This window comes from Phascolarctos cinereus, unplaced genomic scaffold (genome assembly GCF_003287225.1).
Source record: "Phascolarctos cinereus isolate Bilbo 61053 unplaced genomic scaffold, phaCin_HiC Scaffold_1;HRSCAF=81, whole genome shotgun sequence".
NCBI lineage: Eukaryota > Metazoa > Chordata > Mammalia > Diprotodontia > Phascolarctidae > Phascolarctos > Phascolarctos cinereus.
This window is the reverse complement of record NW_027555514.1, coordinates 145,015,815-145,043,563: the sequence shown is the minus strand read 5'-3', so window position 1 is coordinate 145,043,563 and position 27,749 is coordinate 145,015,815. Positions and strand designations below refer to the sequence as shown.

The 27,749-nt window shown below is 35.8% G+C and overlaps 1 protein-coding gene across 2 annotated transcripts in view; it reads right to left on the bottom strand.

The window, feature by feature from the left end:
* Positions 1-27,749, bottom strand: part of RELN (reelin) — a 548,072-nt gene that overhangs the window by 209,929 nt on the left and 310,394 nt on the right. For both annotated transcript variants that reach the window (XM_020984542.2, XM_020984544.2), the window contains exons 11-12: positions 23,424-23,569; positions 1,321-1,472 (exon numbers count right to left, since the gene is read on the bottom strand). In XM_020984542.2, coding sequence (XP_020840201.1) covers positions 1,321-1,472; positions 23,424-23,569 — 298 coding nt within the window. The remainder of the gene's footprint in view (positions 1-1,320; positions 1,473-23,423; positions 23,570-27,749) is intronic.

Genomic DNA, 27,749 nt, shown 5'->3' with positions numbered 1-27,749 from the left:
TGCGTGGTAACATGTTATAGCAATGACTAATCCAAGATTTCACAGGAATTAATTTGAATAAAACTATATTTAGGTTGAAATCTGGCTTTTTAAATTCAAAGAATGACATTTTAACATACAAATCGTTTCAAATTCAAAGCTATGTGTTACTTTTGAAAGCAGGCAGTTAAAATTTTGTTTTTACAGTTTGCTTTCAATACACATGGCCTTCATTTTATAAAACAGAGGATGCCTGGAGAGGTGAAGATGAAAAGGATGAGACTGCTAGAGAGGCTGTGCAATGGTGAGACAACAGGCATGTTTGTCCTGTTAGAATGAAAACTTCTACCATAAGGTCAGAAGGTGGACAAAGTTTATTTCCGGTTACTCTCCCAAGTGCAGCCATGGTTTGAAAGGCTGGGAAAAGTTCATCCCTGTTTCCTGGTCACTCAACAAAACAGGCATGTGACATTTGTAAATCACTCTAGAATGACTTCCACTGACAGAACACATAATTTTGTCATTTACTGTTTGAAACAATAACTTTAGTATGTCACTAATTACAACACCTACTTCCTCCATGGATTTTCCCAATACTTCACGTTTACATATTTTTAAGAGGGCAAGAATCATAGAATCATAGTTCTAGAGCCAGAAGAGACCTGAAAAGCCATGTATTCCAAACCCCTCATTTTACAGAGGAGGAAACTGAGGCCCAAAGAGGTTAAGTGACTTGCCCAAGATCATATAGGTAGAAAGCATGAAAGTGATATCTGAACCCAGGTCCTCCTGACTCTAGAGCCAGTGTTTTTCCACTGTATCATAAAGGAAATAAGTTTGATCCAAACTTTTTTTTTAGCATTTGCAAAGATAATAAAAATATAGTGTGTTACAATATACCATAAAATTTTCAGAGTTTCCACTCTCAAAGAAGATATATAGTAACACTATATGTATGAAAACAAATGACTCATCATGATGGAAGGAAATTCTTTGGGAATCTAGCAGGGTCACTCATTAGGCTGCATTCATTTTTCTATATCATCTGTCATCATTTCTGCTATGACCAATGGATGAAAGTATTATTAAAGTATTTCGCTTCTTAGCAGGATGATGATACAACATGGCTAGTACTCTTTGTAAGTGATTTAAAAGTAGGGCTGGTCATTGGCAAGTGTAACCAGCCCAGTCTCCTCTTCTGACCATGAGGTATATAGCTCACGTTTTATGAGTATTCCCTTTCCTACTGCAGATACCTGAAAATAATGAAATTTCCATAGGAATTAATTCTAACAAGATCTGGTTGAGATCAACAGCATTTATGAAAAGGTATTTACTTACCCATAGTGAAGTAAAACCTCAGATTTCCATAGTCTGTTGTGTCCATGTATGGAGTGCATATTTTTCTCTCTCCTTCTTTTAGGAAGATCATGGATAAACCTGATTCTAGAGTTCCACATTCATTGCCAAGGACAGCTCCCAAGATATCCCACCTGAAATAGAACAAGAGATCCATTAAGAATAAGATGGGTAAGGCAAATCTAAACAAAGAGAATCATCCACCTTACTTAAAGCAAGGACAGCTCCCTTCTTAATGGGTAGTCTTGAAAATAATGAAGTTGTGAATATAAACTTTAAGGTATAAGCAAAAAAAAAACCCAACAACAAACAAACCTTGGTGACCCCAGGCTTGTGATAACTCGGTTTTATTCTTTATATCTCAGACTTCAAGTGACTAGGTTCTTGCATCACTTTGTAGGGAATCAAAGAATCTTAGGGGTGGTTTGAAGGGTTCTGAGATATCATCTAGATCAAATTATATCTCAAGAATCTATGAAATACAAACAATGGGAGACTGGACATCCAGTCTTGCTTTCAAAACTTCACATGTTCTGAGGTAACTAAATCCGGTTCTGAGAAATTTTGATTATTAGGAAATTTTTTTTTTCATATTGAGCTAAAGACCTAACTCTTTGTGACTCTCACCTACTGGTCCCCTGCCCTTTGAAATGAGGCATATTAAATGTAATTACTCTTCCAGATGACATAAAGTCACATATGGCTTATCAAAGTGCAAATGTCACAAAGCTGGCAGGGGAAAATAGCTAATGCATTCATAGCATGAGAGAAATGTGGATTTTAAAATACCTCAACAGGCTAAAAATAAAATAGGTCAATGTGAATGAATGAATGAAAAAGCATTCGTTAAGGGCTTACTATGTTTTAGGCACTGTGCCAAACAATAAAGTACAGTGATACAAATACAAAAACAAAGACAGTCCCAAAGATGCTCCCAAGAAGCTTAAATTTTAATAGAGACAAGACCTATAAGAGATCAATGGATCACCAGTTACATGGATCATGAGCAGAATCACAAGGCAGATGACTGATGACTCCTTTCTAAGAATGGTAGTGTTGATTTAGTTTCCAGAAAAAGAGGTGGAGAGAAAGAGAGAGAGAGAGAGAGAGAGAGAGAGAGAGAGAGAGAGAGAGAGAGAGAGAGAGAGAGAGAGAGAGAGAGAGAGAGAGAGAGAGAATGAGAATGTGTATGTAAGAAATGGGGGGTATATGGGGCAGCTAGGTGGCACAGTGGATAGAGCGCCAGCCCTGAAGTCAGGAGGACCTGAGTTCAAATCTGGCCCCAGACCAAACACTTGACACTTTCTAGCTGTGTGACCCTGGGCAAGTCACTTAACCCCAATTGCCTTAAAAAAAAAAGAAATGGGGGATATACTAAAATGCATTGCAAAAAGAAGATTGGATTGCATTGCAACAGATTTGAGGTACCTGAAGATCTTTCACCACCTAGGACTCTGGGGCAAGAGCTGAAAAGCCTGATAAGAGGCTAATAGTAGAAGCTAGGGAGCAGCAACATGGGATCACAGACACTTAATAAATGTATGCTGACTGACTGTGATAAATAAGGCTGATCTACACCATACATTATACGCATCTAGGGGCACCAAGATGTGTTGAACTCTCATTGTTTTCTCACTATGGTAATGTATACCACCAGAGCAGATAAAGCCCTGTCTACATCTTAAAAATTTTCCTGAGTTCTTTTAGAGAGGTTAAGTGACTTTCCCATAGTCATACAGTCAGTGTCAGAAGTGGGACATGAACCCAAGATTTCTTGACTTCAACTCTAGTATGGTAGAGTGGATGGAGTGCTGGGCTTGGAGTCGAGAAGACCTAGGTTAAATGCCACCTCTGACACATGCATATGAATACTGGCAAGTCACTGAATTTCCATGACCTTCAGTCAGCTTTTTTTGGCTGCCACATCATATTACTAATGCACATTAAGTTCTCAGTCCACTAAAACTCCTAGGTCTTCTACACAAGAATCACTTTCTAGGCACAATTTCTTCATTATGTACCTTTATAACTGATTTTATAAAAATATATTTTTATTTCACTAAATTTCCCAATTACATGTAACATTTTTAACATTCTTTTTTTAAAAAATTGAGTTTCAAATTCTTTCCCTTCCTCCTGTCCCTCCCCCACCCTTTGAGAAAACATTAATTTTATATTGATTATACATGTGAAGTTAAGCAAAATATATTTCCATATTTTTCATGTTGCAAAAGAAAATAAAGTTAAAAAACCCCCAAAAGAAATAAAGTTAAAAAGGTATACTTCAATCTGCACTTGGAGTTCATCAGTTCTTTCTCTGAAGGTAGAAGCATTTTTCATTACGTTGTTGTTCTGTCTTGTCCGACTCTTTGTGAACCCATGGGCATGCTAGGCCAAGTCTATCCTCCACAATCTCCTTTTCATCATGGGTCCTTTGCAATTATCTTAGATTATTTTCTTGATCAGAATTAAGTCTTTTACAGTTGATCATCACTACAATGTCACTTTTTGCTGTGTACAATGTTCTCCTGGCTCTTCTCACTTTGCATCAGTTCATATAAGTTTTTCCCTGTTTATCTGAAACCGCTCTGCTCCTCGTTTCTCTTACAGCAATAATATTCCATCACAGAAATTGCTTTTTAGCTCTACTATGGGTGCTTTAAAGTTTGTAAAATGCCTTACATGTATAATGTCATTTAAGTCTCCCAATATTCCTGTGAAATAAGTATTACAGATTAGCATGTTTGAGGAAATATCAACATGTAGGTTGAAATGCTGAAGCATGAGAAAAGGAGTTGGGGTAAAAAGATGAGTGGGAGCCAGGCACTGAACTCGTTGAGAAAGAAGGGAGAATGTTCTGTTTAAAGAACACTAGGATCTAGACTAGGTGGTAAATTTGTATAGAATCAACCCCTGAGGAGGAGTGGATATAGAATGGGTGTAGAGAAAGAGTCTGGAAATAGCAATGTGGAGCAAGTTTAGTCAAGGAGTATGAGAAAAGGTACAACCAATAGTGCAAAATATAAGGGTGTAGGGTTGGAGTAAGGGGATACCTACTTTATTCCAGTAGAACTCAGAAGGCCTAGAAATGTCCATTGAATCAATTACCCCTACGCCAATGAAAATAACTACAACATACCCTGATCTTTATCAAGTCGGAATTTCCTGGTGCTGTAAAATAATCAAATGTATAAAATAGTTGTAAACTATTCCACTATTGAAATACATGCCACTATTGAAACAAGCAAAGTCAGAGACTTGGTACAAACAACCTGGTTAAACAAACTGGGAAGAAGGGAAGTGCTTTAAACCATTGGATGAAACGAGCTGTTGCTACACAGGAAGCTTACTGTGATTGCTTAAAAACAACCGGTTGCCCCTTGTGAGTCTTGGATAGAACAGCAAGGTAATTCAGAAGCTAAAATTCTAATAGCAGGTGAGCCTGTGGATAGAACAGTTACATCTAATTCTATGAAAGGGAATCACTCTGAGGTAGGGAAGACAGCATCTCTGTCATACCTCCCCTCAAGGAGAATGATTTTTGAACTTCCAACAATGAGAGGATTTGGGCTTCCCCTCTTAGCTGGGAACAGTGTCTTAGGTGTAGCCATCATTGGAGGACAAAGGAGACATACTGAGGAAATTCGGCATCTGACTTCACAAGCTATGTCTAATGGGAACTTCATTATGACTTCTAAAAGTGAAAAAGGATTTCCAGAAACCAGGAGCTGTGAATTATTCCTTTGCCATAAGTGTGCTGAAATCCACTTTCCCTGTATTGGCTGTTCTTACTATGTGCTCCCTTGGTATACACCCAATTCTTTAAAAAATTCTATTTTCTTTTTCTTTATTTATTCTTATAAACTTATATTTTTTCCAATGACATGAAAGAACAGTTGTTAACATTCATTTAAAAATTTTTGAGTTTTCTCTCTTTCTTTCCCCTCCCTGAGGAGACAAGCAATATACTCGATTCTTAAAGGTAATTAAATCTGACAAGATAATATTAACCAATAATCAATGGAAAACACACCACTGGGTGCTCATATATGATAGTATTAGAAACCAATTTCTGTCTCTCAAGCTTACCCCTATAACCTTGAGGGGCATAGTCACCTGCCCTTTGTGGCCATGACCCAACAACGTGAGTACAAGTTGTAAAACTGGCCCTGACCAAGAAGAAATGATAAAAAGAAAAAGGAATTCTTTGATGATTTTTGAAGCTCATATAATTTTATTAGAGACATTTTAACAAGATTTGGGTGAGTTACTAGATATCAGGGATAAAAATGAGGGAGTTAAAGAGGAGTCCAAGTTTTTAAGTCTAGATCAACCAATCACCCAACCAATCAGTTATATGTTGAGTTGTGATGGGTGACGGGGAAGATGATGTGACCACAGCTAATGTCAGGAAGCTTAGGAAGAAGAGGAAGTTTGTGTGGGGTGTGGGTGGAGAAAATGATATCTTCTATTAGGATCTTGGATTTATTTTGTTCTTTTGAGCCTTAAAATAGTAGATAAAAAGACAATGGCTCTGAAGAGGGCTACACTGGTTGTTAGGAAACGTTGGCTCAAATTGAGGAAATACTTTTTCCTGTGTGACCTTGGACAATTTACATGCCTCTCTGGGCCTGATTCCTCATGTGTAAAATAAGGGAAAAATAAAATAAAGTCTCAGGTCCTAAATCTTTTATCTTATGAAACTGAAAAATCCACTGTCAGTTCCTCCTGTGATTCAAACTTTCTTTTCAATCACAGAGGCAGTTAGCTGGTGCAGCAGACAAAGCGCCGGAACCGGAGTCAAGAAGACTTGAGTTCAAATCTGACTTTAGACACTTACTAGGTGTGTGACCCTCTGCAAGTCCTTTAACCTCTGTCTCAATTTCCTCATGTGTAAACAGTGGCAATAATAGCACCTACCTCCCATGGTTGTTGTGAAGATAAAATATTGTTAAGGCCCTTTGAAAACCTCAAAGGTTGCATAAATGCTGGCTATTATTATTATTATTATTATTATTATTATTATCATCATCATCAGGAAATAAGTGTCTTCTTCAATTGCTATTTTATATTGATTTGTCAACATGGATGAGTGACTCATCTTCCTGATTTTAAGTATTTTGCATTGCAAGGGTTCTTGTACCTTTGGGTAATTTTACTTTAAAGGATGCAATTTGTATAAATAACTTCTTGTTAGTTACCTAATTTAAAAAATTCTCCTATTGCATGGAGATATTTTTCACATTAGGAAATATTACATATCATTTGCCAATATATCTTCTTCGTTCTTCTCCTCTAGTCAAAGTCAATGACAAATTAAGATCCATCTCAGTGTGTTTAATCTATCAGTTTAGATATTCAATAGATGAGTGCTAGTTCTATTAAATCAATCATTCAATCAACAACCATTTATGAAGTAAAAAAATTTGTTCTATAAAACTTAGACTCAGTCAAAAGGCCACACCTGCAGACGTGGAAGGCCACACATGGCCTTGAGGCTGCAGATTCCCCATTCTTGGTATATCTTTTGATGAAAGGTATACAAGACCTCAACTTTAGTTCTTTCAAAGGCACAGCTTTTATTAACTGCATGAGCTTCAAAAATCATCAAAAATTCCTTTTTCATATCATTTCTTTTTGGTCAGGGCCAATCTGATGAACACTACCTGCACAATGGATTTTTCTACAGATGGGATAAACTAGGGTAAACATAAAATTTTGGTGATTTGCCCAAGGCCACATAACATATGAGGATCATAAATGTGGGTCTCCTGATTCTTAGGTCAGTATCCAACTACTAGTAAAGTAAGAGAGGCTTTTAGATCTGAGAAAAAGGTGTGAATCATTCTGCCTTTAATAAAGATAGACATAAAATTCTACAAAATTTGGGATATTTTATTTTAATGTTTTTTTTTATTGATGTTTATATTTTGTAAGCATTTCCACAGTCTCCTGTGGAAAGTAACAGTTCAAAGAAGAAAATTGATTTTTGAACATGCCACCAAACCACCAAAAAATAAATAGTTGAGCCTTTTTTTTTTGCTCATAAAAGGTAAATGCACACTGGTTCATTGGTCTTTTCTATGCTCCATTTATCCCAATTAAAACACTCAGCCTAGTGATCCACAAAAGAAACTGGTCTTATAAATGATGCAGATTATTTCTCTTTCTAGGTATTGGACTTTTTTAGGGTATTTTTAAAAATGAAAAAGATAAAATGGCATATAGGAAAATAGAAGGCACAGCTGAGGGACAGGGTTGGTAACCTTTGTCCCTTAATTTTTAGTTTTATATCTTAATAACTTTTGAGGATTGGTTTACATAAAATATATTTGGAAACACTGCCACAGACCCATTTTATGTTTCACAGACTATTTAGAAATTGGGTAGAGCTACTCTTTGCTTCAAAAATCAGTTTTTATTGTTCCTCCTGTTACTCATGGCTGATTAAAAAATCATAAACAAAATTGCATTCCTTGGAAACACAAATGTTTCTAAAGGTTACGGGAGCTAGGAAGCTTTCCTTAGTGAGCAATAAGGAAAGGAAACTTATAAGCAAAAAAATTCATCTTGAGGAAATACCTACTCTTGAAATAACGTGACTTTGAAGTGTACTAAAAATTCAAGTCAAGTTGATTATTATACACCCATCATTACATAAATTAGGATATTTTACAGCACAATGGTGCTATGACAGACCTAAAACTCAACTGGGATTTAGGAGACTTCTGTTTTAGTTTTGAGGGTGCTTTTAATTGGGTAATTGACCCTGGGCAAGTTACTTTGGATCATAAGATCATCTATTTAGAGGTGGAAGGGGCCATAGAGGTTATCAAGATCATCCCTTTCATTTTCCAGATAAAGAATCTCAGGCAGAAGATGGTTAAGTGATTTTCCCAAAGTAAGATAGGTAGTAACAACAAAGCAGGATTTGAGATCAGGTCTTTAAATACCAATTCCTGAAATTCCCATTGTAATAAAATTAACTGGGCTCAGTTTTCTCATCTATAAATGAAAGAGTATAACTTGTTAATGAACTCTAAAGGTTAGAGTTGTTGACCTCTCTTATTTCTCAAGATTCTAGGATGCTCTAAATAACATAATTGCATGTAGGGACATCCTCATATCAGGAAACCAGTAAGGCAAGGTTGGTTGAACTCTTATTTTCAATGTTAAAAATAGTTTTCTCAAATAATTTCTTCAATTAAAAAATTAATTTAAGCACTTACTGGGAATGATGAAAGGAAGTGTATAGTAAAGAGAGTGTCAGCCTTGGAGTCAGGATGGCTTCATCTCTAACAAACTGTCTTTGACCTTGGGCGAATCACTTAACCTCTCAATACCCCAGACACCACCCCCCAGGGGCTATAAGTTGCCCTCTCTAGATACTACCATACCTGCCAAATAATTCTATACCTCTTTTCCCCATTTCAGCAAAATTCCTTGGAAATGCCAATTTCACTTGATGTTTCTACTTCCACTTCCTTTCTCTTCTAAACCCTCTTTGTTCTGGCTTCTGATCTCATTATTTAGTTGAATGGCTTTCTTCAAAGTTACTAGTGACATCATAATTACCTTTTTCACAATTCTCATCCTTCAGAACCAACGAGCTGTCACAGTGGATAGAATGCTAGACCTAGAGTTAGGAAGACCCGAGTTTAAATTCAGTCTCAGACATTCAGTAGCTGTGTAACCTAGGTAAGTCACTTAACCTCTGTCTTAGCTTCCTAATGTGTAAAGTGGGAACAAAAACAACATTTACCTTCTAGGGATGTTGTGAGGATAAAATAATATTTGTAAACCACTTTGCAATCCTTTAAACTCTAGATAAGTGATAATCATTAGTATTTTTTAACCTCTCTGCAGTATTTGATGCCAATTACTGCTTTTTCTTCCTAAATAATCTCTCCTCTCTGAGGTTCTCCTCTTACCTGTCTGACAGTTCCTCTGTCTTCTTTGCTAGGTCCTCATCCATGTAATTAATGCCCACTAATTGTGGGTGCCACAGAAAGCTTATCTCAGGCCCTCTTCTCTTTTCTCTCTGTACTCTCTCATTAGTTCAATCATCATCTCTATACATATGATTCCCAAATTTGCTTACCCAGTCCTTCTCTCTTCCCTAATTTCCACTCTTGCATCAATATCTTCTTATTAAAAACATTTTTTTAATTGGGATGTCTCATAGATTTTAAAAATTCAACACGTCAAAATAGAATTCGTTCTCTTCTCTCCCCCCATTTCCCCGGCCCAACATAGTCCTATTCTAATAGTATGCAGCAAAATGTTTGATAACTGGTTTTCTGAATGCAAGATACCTTTTTTTAAAAAAAGATTTATGAAATAAAACAAGCATTTCTTTAACATAGCAGAATAAAAAAAAAGATGATTGCACATGAAATTACAAATCAATTATGTACAACTTGCTATTCCTTTAAAATGTATGATAAAGTTATGTAAATTTCTTTCTTTTCTTCCCTCCCTCCCCCCCCTTCAGGTTTAATCTGCATCATTAACATTTTTTTCATAACTTTCTTAAGTCTAACTAATCCAGAAAACAATGAAGGAATTTTTCAATTTGCAACATTTGCTGATTTCCAAAGTGTAAACATTTATGCTTAAGATTTAACAATTGGATTGGCAGGAGCTGACTACAACATGCCTGTCCTATTCTAAACATCCCAGTTTCTGTCAAGGGTACCTCCATTTTACTATATTGGCAACCTCAACTCTTCTCTTGCCCATCTCACACATATGATCACTTGCCAAATTTCTGCAATATCTCTCACATATATCTCTTACTCTCTACTCATACAGTCACCACTTTGCTTCAGTCACTGATTCTCTCTCCTGGATTGTTACAAAATCCTTCTAATTAGACTTCCTGCCTTCAGTCTCTGCCTAATCCAATTGATCTTCAACTCAGTTGCAAAATTATAAATTCAACAATATTCCCCTTTACCTCCCCCTCAGTAAGCTCCAACATCTTCTTACTATTATTACTTACTTACTTACTATTTAAAGATCTTCATACCTGGCTCCTTTCTACCTTTTCAGGCTACTTATATAGTATCCTTCTCTATGGTCCAGCTATAGTGGCTTACTTGCTGTTTCTCACCCACAATTCTCCATTTCTCACTTCTGTGCTTTTCTCCTGGATGCCCCCATCCCTGTAATGCTCTCTCTCCTGCACTCTTATCTCTTAGAATCTTTTTAAGGCTCAGGTCAGGTACCAGTTCTTTCAGGAGGCCTTTTCTACTTTCCCCAGATTTTGGTGCATTCCCCTCTAAGATTACCTCCAATCTACATAAAATGTATCTTGTATGTCCTAATTAATATCCTATGTTGAAATGAAAGTTTCATGGAGGCAGGAACACTTTTTGCTTTTTTTCCTCTGTATCTGCAGGAATTAGCACAGTGCCTGGAGCACAGTGATAATAAATGTTCCTTGATTGATCTACATTGGCATAAGGTATTTGTTCTCTGGGAATTACTATAATATTAATGAAAGATTACAGATTGAGTTAAAAACTCATAATATGCTATATTATGGATATGAAAAAGAATTAAGCCACATTTTCTGTCCTTAAGAAATTTAAATATATAAATAATACAAATAATTAAGAAACATATAAATAATTAAAATGCAAATTATGTGGGAATGATTTCTTTAATGTAGGGAATTGAAGAGCAGGAGTTTCTTCCAACAAGGCAACAAGAAATAATATCTGGAAGTTGTCTCAGAGAAACATTAAATGATTTCCCCCAGGACAGCTAGTAAATTTAGAAACTGAATTTGAACCCAGTGCTTCCAGACTCCTAGTCCAACACTTTATTGACTATACCAGGGGTGGGGAACCTGCAGCCTTGAGGTCACATGTAGCCTCCAGGCCGAAGGTTCCCCACTCCTAGACTTAGACCAAACTGCCTTTATAAACATTAAAAATACAGTAAATGCCTAGGAGAGATTCAGGGTGGTATAAGAATTTCCAAGAGGAAGAGATCACTTAGAGTTGTGCAGCTTGAAAAGCTTCTCCTATGGGAATTTTCTATTTTGCTGGTTTCTGTTACTGAAATACAAATATTTGCATACTGTACATTTTTTCCCATAAATATTAAAGGGAGGGTTGAGAAGAAACACTTGCACCTGAGGTCAAGTCTCAATTCAATTGAATTCAAAATCTTTATTAAGTCCTCTCCCTGGGCATGGTCCTGTGCCCAACAAACCAACTCAGACATTTGCTTTCTTCCAGGTCCTCGAATCTAGGAACTGAGGTGGGGGTGGAGATATAATATGCACGCAGATAAGTAAATACAAATCAGCTGCTATCACTTCCTATTTTTGAGAGGATCAGAATCAGAAAAGGCTTCAAAGGAAGAAGAGCACCAGGGCTGAGCCTAAAATGCAGATAAGGATCCTGAGAGGAAGACATGCACTTTACAATGCCCAGAGGAGGGCTTCTGCAGATACACTGAAACAGGAGACAGAATGACAGTTTGGGGTATGGTTGGTAATCCTATTTGAAGGGACATTAATGTGAACTATAGTTGGAAAGGTACATTGCTTATCCTAACTGCAAGAAAGGCTAGGCACTAGAACTGTGATTCCACTGATATATGGAACTCCTGCGAGAGGAAACTCTACCCATGAAATTTGACACTTTCTCTGTAATTTAGAATTTCAGAGTTGCTGAGAACACTGAGGACGGCTAGGTGGAGCAGTGGATAGATCCTGGGCCTGGAGCCAGGAAGACTCATCTGCCTGAGTTCAAATCTTGCTTCAGATACTTACTAGCTGTGTGACTTTGGGCAAGTCACTTAACCCTGTTTGCCTCAGTTTCCTCATCTGTAAAATGAGCTGGAGGATCTTTGCCAAGAAATGGGGTCACAAAGAGTTGGATGTTTCTGCACTGAGAGATTAAATGATTTACTCAGGGTCACACAGCCAGTATGTGTTCGAGACAGGACTATAACTTAGATACTCCTGGTTTCAACTGGCTCTCTAGAAACCACACCATTGCAGCTTCTTGTTTTCAAGAGAGCTGAAAGGAAAAGCCCAGCAACTTGTTAAATGAAACAACAAAGTCACGTAACAGATGAAGTCCTAGCTCTTTCAACTTTTTTATTAATTGTAAACAAACAAATCTCTAGTAGAGAGGGGCTTCCTCATTCTGCTGTCTCCTCTGCCATAAGTAGGTAGTATTTATGTCTGTATTTACTCAACTTTCACTGGTCCAAAGCCAATTATAATTGTCATCTAAAGACTCACCCTATATGCTCTAAATTTGCTATCTACTAGTTTAAGAAAAAAATTGGGTCACAGAGAAAGGTCAGTACAATCTGCAGTGAAATAATACTACCTTTTCCTCTTTACCAACAAAGCCTCCAAGTTAAAAATTTACTTATTTTATTTTAATTTTGAATTTTAAAAATGCAGGTCTATCATTTAATCTATTCATTTGCTCTCTGAATAGTTTCTATTTTAAACTTATACATTTACCTGGCTATTTTGTTGCTCAATTATGTTTCATAAAGGATCCCTGCTGTATATCTACACTGAACATAGAAAGTTCGGAATGGCCTATACCAAATCAGAGCACTCTGAAGCTCAAATTTCATGTTTGGCTTAAGTTTGTAATACTTGTCTATTTGTTCTATAAAGATCTAAATCTTCCTTCCCATTTACAAAGGCTGGCTAATCCGATTACATATTCTTCTGAAAAAAGGACAACAGGCTGTATAATGTACCTTGAGGGGGCTGCAAGCAGCCTGGTGGGGAGGCAGCTTGTGAGTCTGAGATCCCACAAATCCAGCCTGCAAGGGTATTCTCATTTATAGATTGAGAAGAAAAAAAGAAAGTCTGGATATGGGAGATATGGGGCAGATATTTAAATGAGATTTTGCTCCCTACTGAGGTTGACATAAATGGCACTAAATATCATTAAACCAACAAGCTAAGCTATGACCTAGGATCTGGAGGCACATATCATTATCAGTTGAGGTGCACCTGTGATCTATCGCCTCAAGTCACATCATCTAAGATGAAAATGAAAGAGGACTGTGATAATTTGCTAGATTAATTATTTATAAATCACCATGTTTGCTAATATAATTAATAAGCATCCCTTAAGAAGAAATCTTTGGGATTGATTGAATTTTCCTGTTTCCTAAGAATGTACTTTTCCTTCTTTCACTTCTCCTAATAATATATGATTCCTAATTAATGTCTGAAGTCTAGGCCTGTCCCTGAGTCATATTCTTCAGTATTATGAATTTAATTAGACAATGTCTTATAAATGCTTTCTGAGAACACATTAGCGACTTATTAGGATTCTTCCTCCAATAAACTTTTGTTTTTCAACTCCACACCCTGTAACAGAAAAACATTAAAATATTCTTATTGCCAAGAAGCAGCATTAAGGGATTCATAACCTTTACCACTGAGGTTTTAAGAACTTTGTTCATTATATATTCAGAACAGTTATTAATTATCAACCCTGCAGTTCCTCAGGTAAATAGCACCATGAATATTATCAAGGACATGCTAATGGCATAATTTGCCAACAAATTACTGTTAATTTACAGACATATTTTGATGGTATTCAAGGTAGAATGGTTTTTGTCCCCAGATTTTCAGTGTTTAAGTACAGAAACACAGCTATAGAGTCAGAGAATGGTTGAAACAAAATTTTTGAAATGCTGTCTACACTCTTTGAGACCATATATAATTAGTAAAACAGCACGTAGTTCAAGGCGATGTAAACAAGTTGAGGCAGTATATTTCCCTTAATCCTACCCTGCCCCCCATTTATTCTATTCTGTCTTTTGACCCTGTCCCTCCTTAGAAATGTTTGCTTCTGATTACCCCCTCCCCCAATCTGCCCTCCCCTCTATCATCCCCCTGCTCTCTTGTCCTCTACCCCCCCTTATTTTCCTGTAGGGTAAGATAGATTTCCATGCCCAATTGAGTGTGTATGTTATTCCCTCACAGGAGAGATTCTTAACAAATGCTTGTTGATTGATGGCTTATTATAATAAGCAATATCCATTGTTTTAATTATATTTTACAAAGAAAGAAAATATCAGCACAGACAGCAGATCTGTGTCTCAATATACTTGACTATTCCTACCAAATAAAGCAGCGTTCTGACCTTTTTATGTGTGTCATGGATTCCTGGCTTCCTTTAAGACTCAGTTCAAATCCCACCTTCTTCAAGAGATCTTTCCCAGTTCCCCTAATGCTATTGCTTTCCCTTTGGGACTGCCTCTTATTCACACTGTATATATCCTCAATGTATAGCTGGGGCCTGATTATCAGTGCAAAAAAATGAATTCCCAATATTTAAATTCACATTGCATATTACCATTGCCCTGGAATCAATTAAGGCATTTATATAATTATAACTTTAAATAATAAGAATTTGAGTATATGCTATGGCTTCACCGAATTCAGGGACCTTACTATATACATAGTTGTTTGAATGTTACAGTCCCCATCATAATATGAGCTCCTTGAGGGCAGGGGCAATATTTTTGTCTTTCTTTGTATTCCTCAATCTTAGCACAGTGCCTAGCACATAGTAAGTGCTTAAGATATATTTGCGTATTAACTCAATTATATGGATCTTTTCTCAGAATGTTTTCAGATGCATAAAATAATAACATGATCTCAAGAGAAACCAGTTACACTGAAATACAGCTATCAAAATAATAAAGGCATAAGTTCACAGACTCCAGGTTAAGAACCCTGAAATAAAGATTTTGCCAAAATACCACCATTTTCATGTTCACATTTATATTGGCCTGCAATATTTACAAAGGGTTTTGTAAAAAATAAAAAATAAACAGAGGACTTAGTACATGGTTTCATTTCATCCCTCATGAATATAGGTAAGTTATTAAAACATTCATTTCATAGGTAAGTAAAAACAGCTCACATAGGGTTAATGACTCGAACAGTGTAACACAGCAAGTAACTGGTGGAACTAGAGCTAGGCTCCAGGTTTTCTGACTCCAAGTCTAGTGTTCTTTCCCCATATAAATATAAATATATATATACTATGTTGTCTCCAGAAGGTCCTTATGAATGATAAACATTTTCTAGAGTATTCAATGCTGATCAGAGATCATCTAGGAATAGACAGAATCACATGTTCTTAGGGAATAATTAGGGTTACTAAAAAAAAAATTGTTCAAAGTGAAATCCCACATCCGGTTTAAAAAAAAACAAACCAACCCAACAACATAGCTAAGGTAACATGAGAGTGTCTTAGAAAAGACACAAGTTTGTATCTTTTGGTAGAATGTTAGCTCTATGATGAATGTATATAAAATAAAGAACAGCTAACTACATGATCTATGGAGAACATTTGGGACACAGTATTGCACATATTGTTTTTCAAACTTCTTCCTCCCCTCTCAATTTTATTTAAATTACAATGTTTAAAATGCTAAAAATTAGATAAGGAATACATGGAACTGACTATAGTATTTCATTAATAGATAATGTAAGGATACTAATACCATCTGTCATTCAAGCATTTACAGGAAAACCACCCAATGAGATGCTATAAAAGGATAATATGTGCAATGAGGTATTTTTTAAAAGATGTTAAGTTAAATAGGAATATCAAGCAGAACAGAAAAGATAAGAAAGATTAAGAGGCAATAAACAACATGCATTCATCTCGATCCTAGTTAATAAGGATTTATAGGTACCTGTATACAGCCTCTCCAATTTGTTATTTAGAATTATTGAATGGAAACATAATGAACTAAGTTACAAAAACCAATTTTGCATGTTATGGCTTCATAACAATGATTTTATAGTTCTCAGATTTACAAACTATAGAGAAAGGCTTGAAAATGTAACCATAAAGATTGACAAAGATTGAACACTGAAATATAACTAATAATCAAATATGATTACTATTGATTGTATTTTGTAAAATGCTGCTATGCTTAACTGTTTAAAGTTTATATTTTAACATTAACATTAATTAATGTTAATTAACATTAACATAGATCATTATCTAGGTCACTCTTCCCATCGATGCCTTCAGGGTACATTTCACCAATTTTCATTTGTTGTTGTTCAGTTATTTGACTTGTGCTCAACTCTTCATGACCCCATCTGGAATTTTCTTGGCAGAAATACTGGACTAGTTTTCTATTTTCTTCTCCAGTTCATTTTACAAATGAGGAAACTGAGGCAAACAGAGCTAAGTGACTTGACCAGAGTCACACAGCTAATAAGTGTCTCAGGCTAGATTTGAATTTAGGAAAATGAATTTTGCTGACTCAAGGCCCAGCACTTTATCCACTGGGCCACCTAACTTTCATAGTGCACTAAGAATATTGTATTTTATAAAATAGGAGAAAGCATTTGCATCAGGGCAGTCAGGACCCAGGGTCTCCTGCATACATGAACTCATTTTCCCTAGGTTACTAAGATTGTTAAAACTTTGGAAAAATGCCTTAGGATATAAAGACCATCTAGTCTGCCCACTCATTTTATAGGCCCAAGGTTAACTAATTTGCCTAAGTTTATACATAGGAAGTAAACAACAGAACAAGGATTCAAACCCAGGTCTTCTGATTTCAAATCCAGTCTCTTTCCATTTTGCCAATATTGCAAGAAAGGATTTTTTTTTATTATGCACCATGAAATAAATGGCTTGAGAATTATTATCCCTATTTGATAGATGAAGGAACTGAGACTTCCAGAGAAGTAACTTGATTAAGGTAACGTAGCTAATAAGTGTCTCAGAGGGGACACAAATCCAGGTGTCTTAGAATCCCTAGTTTCCCTCAAGGGTCAGGTCAAACATGATCTTCTACATGAGGCTTTTCCTGATAGCCTCAACTATCATACCTCCCTTTTCCAGTAATGACCTTGCATTTATATACACATGTGTGTGTCCATGTATAAAAATATATATATATATATATATATATATATATATATATATATATATATATATATAACACATTTGTATATGTGCATTTACACACATACACTCAGACACACATTATATAGGTACATGTTGCTCCCTTGATAGAATATAAACTCATAGTGCCTGGCTCTTAGTAGGTGTTTTAGTAATCCTTGTTGACTTGACTTGAAGTTAGGGCTGTTGCATTTCTCTTTTGTCTTTCTAGTGCCTAATACAGTGCCTGGGATACAGAAGACATTCACTAAATTATTGTTGATTGATTTTTAGTTAAGGTAGCTAGGTGGTAGATGGAGCATCAAATATGGAATCAAGAAGACCTGAGTTTGAGTCTTCCCTCTGATCCTTAGTAGGTCTATGACTTTAGGCAAGTCAGTTAATCTCTCAGTGTCTGTTTCCCCATCTGTAAACTGAGTATGATAATGGCACCTACCTCACAGTACTGTTGTGAGAATCAAATATGATAACACATATAAGGTATTTTACAAACCTTATAGCACTATAGAAATGTTAATTACTAGTATTAATTATTATAATTCTGCCTCCTAGTCTAGCCCACTTGCCACAGTAATATGTTGCCTTTTCCAAAAAAAAAATCACGTCTCAAAATCAACCAGCGATTATATAGCTTAACCTAATAATTGGCCTGTTAGATTTAACTTGTAACTGGTTCCATGTTGTAGTACCATCACCCACAAGCTAAGCAGTCCTGACTTTGGGGAAACAGTCAAAATATCATGAAGCTTTCCAAGCTTCTCTGTGCATGCTTTAAACTTACTTTTAGGGTTGTCGATCCACTTTTCTGTCACTACCATTTTGCTCACAGTGCTGCAGAACAAAACTACACATAGTAACAACCACTTACATTCCACAGGCTGAATTTCGATGTCTTGCAAGGTTAGAGAAAGAGCAAAGGCACAAGAGGAACAGACTTTTCCAGCATATCCAGACCCTTCAGGAAATCACAGAGTGAAAGGGCGGACAATGAAAAGCGCAGGAGAGCTGAAAGGGTGGGTAAGAGCACTGAAGCACCTGCAGCCTTCATCGGGCTACCTGTAAGTCTTCATTCAAAATTTTTATCACTGCCCATTCTTAAGTCATGCTGCCTATGAGAACAGTAGCAAATCCTCAGGGCTTAAACCATTCTTTCAGGATTTTAAAAGTGGTTCTCATTTTTTTTTATCAGTATAGTGAAAATAAGCAGGAAGGTGTTCTTATTTGGGATGCAGTATTTTGTATTCTAAAGCTTGGATGGCCTGCTTTGTGGGTTCCATTCAAACTAAACGCATATGAAAGTAGAAAAACAAGTAGTGGTTGAGAAATATGTCATGTGCCACATTACAAGAATGCAGTGTTCAATTTAAATAGGGACCATGTAGCATAATTTCAATGTATCAAATCATCTATAGTGCCCTTTAAATTCTCTAATGGATGGAAAAATCCTATCTAAAAATCAAAGGAGTTTATGTTATATACTTATCACTTGCATATATATATATACATATATATATATATAAATATCTATCTATCTATATATGGCTAGCAACTAGATATATTTCCCTCATCTAATAATCTTTTAATTAAAATACCTTTTAAAAATAGCATATTAAACCTATAGAGTAAATAATTTTCAAAAACAGATCAAATAGCTTGAATTATAAAACAATTCAAGTTTTACACTTAGCCCGAAAAACAAGTATAGAAAAATCCATTTAACAGCAATTTGCTTTGTTTTTTATAAAATATATTTTTTCTCTCTAAAGAGACAGTCTCAGCTGGTTGAGATATGGTAGCTACTGACTAGAAGATGTTGGTATAAGTTGAAGCCAGAGTTCAGAAACACACACATAGATTATCATGTATCTAATTGAAGTTTCCTCAAAGGTGAGATAACAAATATTTTTTTTGAAAAAAATTTAAAAATTAATTCCACTTTTAAAAATAAACATAATGAAGTTCCATATGGGACATGTTTAGATGAACCAACAGCTTCATTTCACATTGCAGTTCACATGAAGAATTTATTCACCCTCTTCCCACCTGGATATCTACACTGTACACTGTAATTTTAAGCAGTCATTGACAATGAACTAGTGCATACACCAAAGGCTTTGCACTTTAACCAACAAAACTGTATAACTGCCAATGAAATTTTTCTGTGATCCCAGTAGTTTTTTCTCACTGCTTTTGAAACTGCCATTCAAATACTTTTATTAATAGCATTTGAGATTGACAGTTTATACCCCCACCATGTGTTTTTGTTCACTCCTGCCTGACTCTTCATGACCTCATTTGGGGTTTTCTTAGCAAAGATACTGGAATGCTTTGCCATTTCCTTCTCTAGCTCATCTACAGATAAGGAAACTGAGGCAAACAGGGTTAAGTGACCTGTTCAGGGTCACACAGCTAGTTTGATTTGAACTTCAGATCTTCCTGACTCCAGACATGGCACTCTGTCCACTATGCCACCTAGCTCCACATACTAACCCCGCCCCAACCCCTCTTCACTTCAGCAAATCCTAGGAGTAGAGAAGTGATAAAAAGAGGCAAAAATGACCACGAAGTTAGTTGTAAAATCACCAAGTCTCCATTTGGTAACTCTCTCGTATATTCAGAAAACAATTCAGCAGACGCGGATGGTGTTTCTGCTGGATCAGGTTTACTGATGAGTTTATAATGAGAGATTGTCTATGTGGGTGGTGGTGGCTAGGGAATGGAATGAGACAAATGCTCAATAAACTTGGGGAGGAAAACTAAGAATGCAGCAGGATATTCACGACCAGAATTCCTAATATCTTCCTTTCTGTCAACACACAAAATAAAATGCTTCAAATTAATCTAGCAGTGGGATGCTTTCAGAAGCTGAGATAAAATTGATTACAACAGCACCCCTTCTCTCCTTCCTTCTTTACTCTAAATAATAAGGGGAGGAATGGAAAAAAAAGTTAAATTATCAAGGCCCATATTATCATCATCATTAGAAACCATTATTGCTGTGTGAGAAAGCATAAATGATGAGTGTTAGGCAGAGTTCTGGGTTTAAGTAAGACCTGGGTTTGCAGTGCCCTTCAGATACTTCAAGTACCCACCTCCGACCCTTACGAGCATTTTGACTCTCTCTGGACCTCAGGTTCTCATCTGCATTTGATGACCTTGAAAGTCTTTTACCCCTTAAACTATGATTTTATGATCCTTGATCCTAGCTGAGTCAGTGAGCTGTCCCTCCATTTTCTCATTTGTAAAATGGAGACAAAAATACACCATCTACCTCAAAAGTTTACCAGGAAAATGCTTTGTTGGCAGCTAGATGGTGTAATGGACAGGAAGCTTAACTTTGAGTCAGGAAGCCCTCATTTTAAATCTTAACTCAGGTACTCAGAGCTGTCCAACTCTGCACAAGTCAATGGATCATTCTTACCCTCATTTATAAAGGGGAATACCTCCTAGGATGTTCATGAGGATAAAGCACGCTGCAAAATTTAATGGCACATAAATACTAGCAATTATTTTTAAACCTTAAAACACTACATAAACACATATTTCTTTTCTAGGGATGGTTCTAAAAGCCAGAAGAGGGACAGAAGTCTACAGTAATGGTTAATACACTAATAGAGAGGTCCATCCTTCAAGTACAAAGGCAGGAAAGATGAGGAGAGTGCTCTACTTTTACTGAGGTTTAATTGGATGTGTAGTTTAGGGTTTTTTTTTTTGTATTCACAGTCCATATTCTTGTTAGATAAGACATAATGTCAGTTCAGTACCAATGGATGGAAGTTACAAGAAGACTGCCTGATTTCAGCCTGATGCATGGAAGGACTTCCTAACAATTAGAGCTGGTTGAAATGTTATCCTTCGAAGTATCTAGTGCTTGTCAATGAAAGCAGCTCCTTGGCCCTGGAGGGCTTCAGGCAAAGGATGGATGATCACTTATCCAGGATGTGGGAGAAGAGCCATGTTTCATATAGTACTGGAACTAAGTGGTCTTTAAAGTTACTTCAAATGCTGAGATTCTATAATTCTATAAAGGTGACTAATTTCTCAATTCAGGTTTGTTAGCCTCCTTATTATGACCCTGACCCAGTCTATTTGTGATGGCTAAATATTCAGATATTTATGTATTTTTTTTAAGGCAATTGAGGTTAAGTGACTTGCCCAAAGTCACATAGCTAGTAAGTGTCAAGTGTTTGCTCTGAGGCCGGATTTGAACTCAGGTCCTCTTGACTTCAGGGCCGGTGCTCTATCCACTGCGCCACCTAGCAGCCCCAAATTTATGTATTTTCTAAAATGTTTTTAAACATGTAATTCTACTACCATATTGATTCCTGTATTAGTCTGAGTTACAGAGAAGAATTACAATTTTATCAAGTGTCCCTTAAAATGGGGTAGGGAACCTGTGGCCTCTAGGCCACATGTGGCCCCAAATTTGATTCAGTCAAAGGGCCACACTTGAGGACCTAGAGGGCCACTTGTGGCCTTGAGGGTGCAGGTTCCCCACCCCTGCCTTAGAGTAAAAATCACTCATTGATTGACCTGGGTGAGCTACTGGTCTGACCTAAAATTTCTTGCATTCTTAAGGCCTCAGTGATATTAGCAAGGTTTTTTTGGGTTTGGGTTTTTTTTTTTGGACATGTTAAGTTTTACTTCCTTTACATAGTCTATTGTGAGGAAGAAAAGTATATCAGGCACATTGAGTTTCACTGAGAAAAAAGGATCAATATTAAAATCAAAATTACATTTTATTGTAAATAATATCTTTGCTATGAAATTACATAACATTAATTTTAAGTGTCTATTCAAATACCAAACAACATAATCTGTAGTGCAACTACCTCAGCACCTGATTAATGCATTTGTTGAAAAAGTAACCAGAAGGGACCTAGGAAGCTATTAAGATATTATAAATAAACGCCAGAAAAACCTGGAAAGACCTGCATGAACTGATGCTAAGTAAAGTGAGCAGAACCAGAAAAACATTGTACACAGCAACAGCAACATTGTATGATGACCAACTTTGATAGACTTAGCAATTCTTAGCAATGCAAGGATCTAAGACAATTCCAAAAGATTCATGCTGGAAATTGCTATCCACATCCAGAGAAAGAACTATGGAGTCTGAAATGCAGATTGTAGCACACTGTTTTCTCTTTTTTCGTTTCTTCTTTCTTGTGGTTTTTCCCTTTGGTTCTAATTCTTCTTTACAACATGACTAATGTGGAAATATGTATAATATGATTGTACATGTATAACCTATATCTGATTGCACTCCATCTTGGGTAGGGAGGATGGGAAGAAGGGGGAGAAAATTTAAAATTCAAAATCTTATAAAAGTGAATGTTGAAAACTATAAATAAATGAATAAATAAATGTTAAAACAACAACAAAAAGAAATATATGCCAAATTTTACCTCTTATTATCATATTAATGTTGGCCCTGCTAATAATCCTGCCAATGTGGACTTTTGCAAATTCTATTCAAGTTGAAGCTGTTTAAGTGACACATGTCAGGGCAAGTGACACATGTCAGGGCAATCAATAAAGAAAATTATCTCTCAGTTCTTCTCTCCTTAATCCTCACTCAAATTTTACTCTCATCTATAAGGTTTTTAAAGACAAATTTCAGTCAAAAAATGATTTTAACAAGCCAAGTCTTATACAACTGAGTCAGGCTACAATATTTAAAGACTATATTCTTTCCTTTGAACCAGCATACATTTGAGCGTCTGAATAAAACAAAAGAAAAAATATTACCAAAACAGTAAAAAAAAATTTTACTCCAAAAAAAAGTTAATTTTATTGAGATACAGCTTCAGGTTACTAAAATAATGAATTATTTCCACTTTAAACAGTAGTTAACATGTTTTAAAGAAAATTTACAATTCTGTTTTTTCTCATATGTATAGAGGCATAGTTATATAACAAAAAGATTAGGAATGGTATAAACCATCTACCTTTTGAAAACTAAAATTATCAATGTATCACTGCTAAAGTTCTTTTTCAGGGGCTTTTTCAAAGTTCACTGCACTAAAATCATGTCCATTTGGATTACTTCTAATTCTTAGGTTAAATTTTTTTTTTCTTGACAAATGTTGCACAAAGTACATATTATAACATGGGCTACAAAACACAATTACTTACCCTGTGGGTAGCTCCTCAAACTCTTCTGACCACTGCTCCTGGACATCCTCAGTAGAAAGATCTACATCTCGGGTAGTAGCAAAATTGAACTCACTGCCTTCGGTTCCATGAAAATAAATGGCATTCCCATCTGATTGGCAGCTATGCTATAGAATATAAAAAAATAAGCAAAGGAAGTTGCTTTCAGGTGAGTTTTATAGCTGTACAATTAATTCTCATTTACATTGGGAGCTTTGAATCATTAAATGGTTCATCTACATGAGTTTACAAATCAAACCAAGAACTAAAAAACCTGTTCATTCATTTTTAAAAAATCTTTCTTGAATTGCTACTAAAACATCTGTGCTTCTCGTTTCACCTTATAAACTATGTCTATCATTTGCTAATTTTGTATAGATAAGAGGTCAAAAGATCATTTGGGGTGTGACTTCCTTAATAAAGTATTCTGAATGGAATAGAAGTTGGTTAATTAGAATGATTTCCTATTCTTATCACAGTCCTTGTTTGTGGGCATGAGGTACACAAATGAGTTTTCACATATTTTCAGCTTTATGGTTATGGGCTAAATCACACTGACCTTTTCAATATTCTATATTTTGCTGGTTTGCCATTCAAGCCCTTCACAATGAGTCTGCAAATGGGATATGAGTAGAATGGCTAGCTAATCAAAACACGGAACCCAGAAAAGGTCAAGGTAATTCCAAGTATGGCTCTTTTTATTCTGCCATCTTGACACAGGTGCTTGAAGGAGCTAAGATTTGCACAAGGTTGATTTTCAACTGAGGTCAAGAGATGTTACGTCATTCCTTCAGTGTCCCTCAACTGAATATAGGATATGAAAAGACTAAAAGGAAATAATTTCTCAGGATAGCTTTTTCCCTCAAGAAGTTAACATTCAATTTCCAACCATCTATAGGAGTAGAGCCTTGTGGGGTGAAAATTTAACTTGAGAGTTGTATAAGAGGGTAATTTGTTTAATTTCAGTGGTACAGCATTGTACTATTGAGCAATGAAGTACTCCTGCAACGTGGCTACCATCATGCTGTCACCATAGAGAATTCTCCAGAAATACAGCATGAGACAATTGCCTGATAATCTTGTTCATGTTATGTGTATTTGTCCCCTCCTAACTTAACAAGTTCCTGATACTCAGTTCAAAAGCTAAAGCATCCAGTGTCCATAAAAGGAAATAGAAACATATAGAAATATTGACAGAGCTGTGCATCATTTAAAGACAAACATTATACACAAGAAAGATAAAGAAATCTTTAGTTATAAACTTGGTAAAATGCTATGAATACACTTAATCCTAGATAAAGGTCAGAGCAATTATCATGAGATTCTGGAATTCTGATCAGCCACAGGCTATATTTACCCTAGAAATAACAAGAACTCTGCCACCAATGCAGCTTAATGGTTGAATGATTAAAGAAAGTACCACATGACACACTAAATCATTGTCAGAGAAAATGGGCCATGTACAACATGAACATGTTTGAAAAGAAAAGATCATTTGTCCTTTTTAAAAGATACGTATTTGAATGAAAAAAAAGAATGGAATATATGATATAAAGATCTCATAGCTATACACTAATTCAAATATTCCAATTTTAGTGCATTTAAAACATTTATTTAACCTCATATTTTTCTTTAAAGATCCTTGGAGAAATGATGTTTATTGCATATATGTTATTCTATATTTTTATAATAATTCTATTCTATTAAAGGAAAAACTAGGTTATCACCCTATTCTTAAAGTTCACATTGCTTCTTATTTTCAGTATATTAGTTGGGATGGGAAATTCATTTATCAGTAAACTTGAACAATGAGAAATAGTGCAAAACACTCTCAGGCTATTCATGTCTCATAAAAACAGATACTGACAGTGGAATTGGGGCACAAAGTTTTTTTAGTGGGGCTTTGTAATAATTTGTGTATTGCAAATCCTAAGTATACATTTAAGTACACAGATGTATCATTTGTGTCTACATGCCTGAAGAAAATAAAATATGAAATATATTCACACAAATAAAATGTTTTTATAAATATATATTCCCATTATATACATATATAAACAATTTAATAATTCTAATAATAACAATAAAAATAAACATTTATATTATATTGTCCAGTTGTTTTTCAGTCATGTCTGACTCTTTGGGACCCCATTTGGAGTTTTCCTGGAAAAGATACTGGAGTGGATTGCCAATTCCTTCTCCAGCTCATTTTACAGAGGAGCAAACTGATGCAAAAAGGGTTAAGTGACTTGCCTAGGATCACGCAGCTAGTGTCTGTGGCCAATTTGAATTTAGGAAGAGAAATATACTGACTCCAGGCTTGAAACTCTATCCACTGGGGCCACCTAGCAGCTGCCCTACACATTATGTAGACAAAGCAATAGTATTTTTTAATGTTAGCATATTTCTGAACTATCTCAAGTCATATTTGAAATAGCAAATATGAAGAAAGCAGTGTGAATAAATCAATTCTGAGCTTTGATTTTGAGTTAAAAAGAGTTATACAGCAAAGGAAGTAAAGTCAGCTTTGTTTTACCTTGGTTAAGAGTTCTATCTTATTGACTTTATTTTTGTACAAAGTATTTTTGTACAAATCATAATTAGGAGATAGACATTGGCTATGTGATCCTGAGCAAGCCATGTCACCTTTTGGTTCCCAAGGCCATGAAGACCACAAATTTCAGAGAAAATGCTGTTCTCCATTGGTAGAAGAAGTTCCTCACCAGGAATTCTCTATACCAAAGAAGCCACCAGTCCGTTACAAGAAAATAAAATTTAAAAAATAACTATAATAATGACAATAGCACTTATATAGTGTTTTTCTTCTTATAAAGTACTCAACACACACATCTTCACAATGACCCTCTGAGGGAGGCTGCCATTTTTCAGATAAATGGGAATCTGAAGATTCAGAGTTTAAATTGATGTGATTCAGTAATGTAGCTAATAAATTGGCAGAACCTAGAATTAAATTCTGTTCTGACTACACTGTTTGTGTCTTAAATGACTGACAAGATATTGAAATCCAAAAATCAATATTTTTTTATTGAAAACATGAAACTAGAAGCCATTTTTGCCCTCCAACTTTTATCATTTTTTTTCAAGTTTGCAAATTTTTAGCATTTTTCCACTATGCCATGGATGGTATCATATAAAATCCAGAATGAGTTCCTGTAAGCTAATTTAGTACCTTACTCCTGTCCTTATCCCATAATGCTTTTTCCTTCAAACTTTTTACCTCTGAGTGAAAAACAAGTCCTGCTTTCATGAAAGAGAAGCAATGTGTTACAGTAGAAAAGAGGTCTGGCTTTGGAGGTCAGAAGGCCTGGATTCAACTTCTGCCTCTGTCACATACTGGACTGAAGGTGCTTTCACACCTGGAGTTTCAAACACCGATAAAATTACAGGTCTTGAACCCTATAAAACAATTTCTATAAGTTTATATATATTTTCTGTAGGGAAAATCTCTACTTTTCTCATTGATCAAAATAATAAATTCTCTTCAATTTTAATACCTTCTTCAAACCAAAACAATATAGTTTCAAATCACTTTGTTATTAGTTTACACTAAAAATAAAATCACACTGGATTTAGAGTAATAGGACCTCAGTTTGAACCATAGTTCTGCCACTGATTCAGTGTGTGACCTTAGGCAAGTCTTTTCCACTCTCTGGGACTCATTTTCCCCTCTATAAAATGAAGGAGTTGGGCCAGATGATGCAGAGGTCCTTTATGGCTCTAAAAGTCATACAAACAGCTGAATTGCCTAGGAAAGTCTAGAGGATTTAATTAGCTCCTTCCTCTTCCATACTCCCATTGTTGAATATGGAAAGAAGGGCCACCTTCTATTGCCCTCTTAGTATTCTCATCTATGTTTTAGGAGAAGAAAACGTTTGAGCACGGAAGAGGCTATGATCAACTTGAAGTACACAACTATATTGCTGCCGTTAAGTGGCTCAGAGCAAGGTCTGGACTATGCCTTTTTTTCTAGGCAGTAGGTCCTGAATGGGGTGATGGCTGTGTTTCGTTAGCGTAATTGACTAGAAAATTATGCTAATGAGGTCAAGATTCCAGGCTTTATTCTTATCTGGGGCAATTAACTCTGTCCCCTTTACCTCCCAGTATGAAATGCTGTTTGGCTTTTAAAACCTTTCATAACCTGGCCCCTTTCTACCTTTCCAGCTTTCTTACACTTTACTCCCTTCAACATAATCTGCAATCCAGTGACACTCACCTCCTTGCTGTTCTTTCCACAAGAAATTCCATTTTCCATCTCATTGATTTTTTACTGGCTGTGTCCTGTGCTAG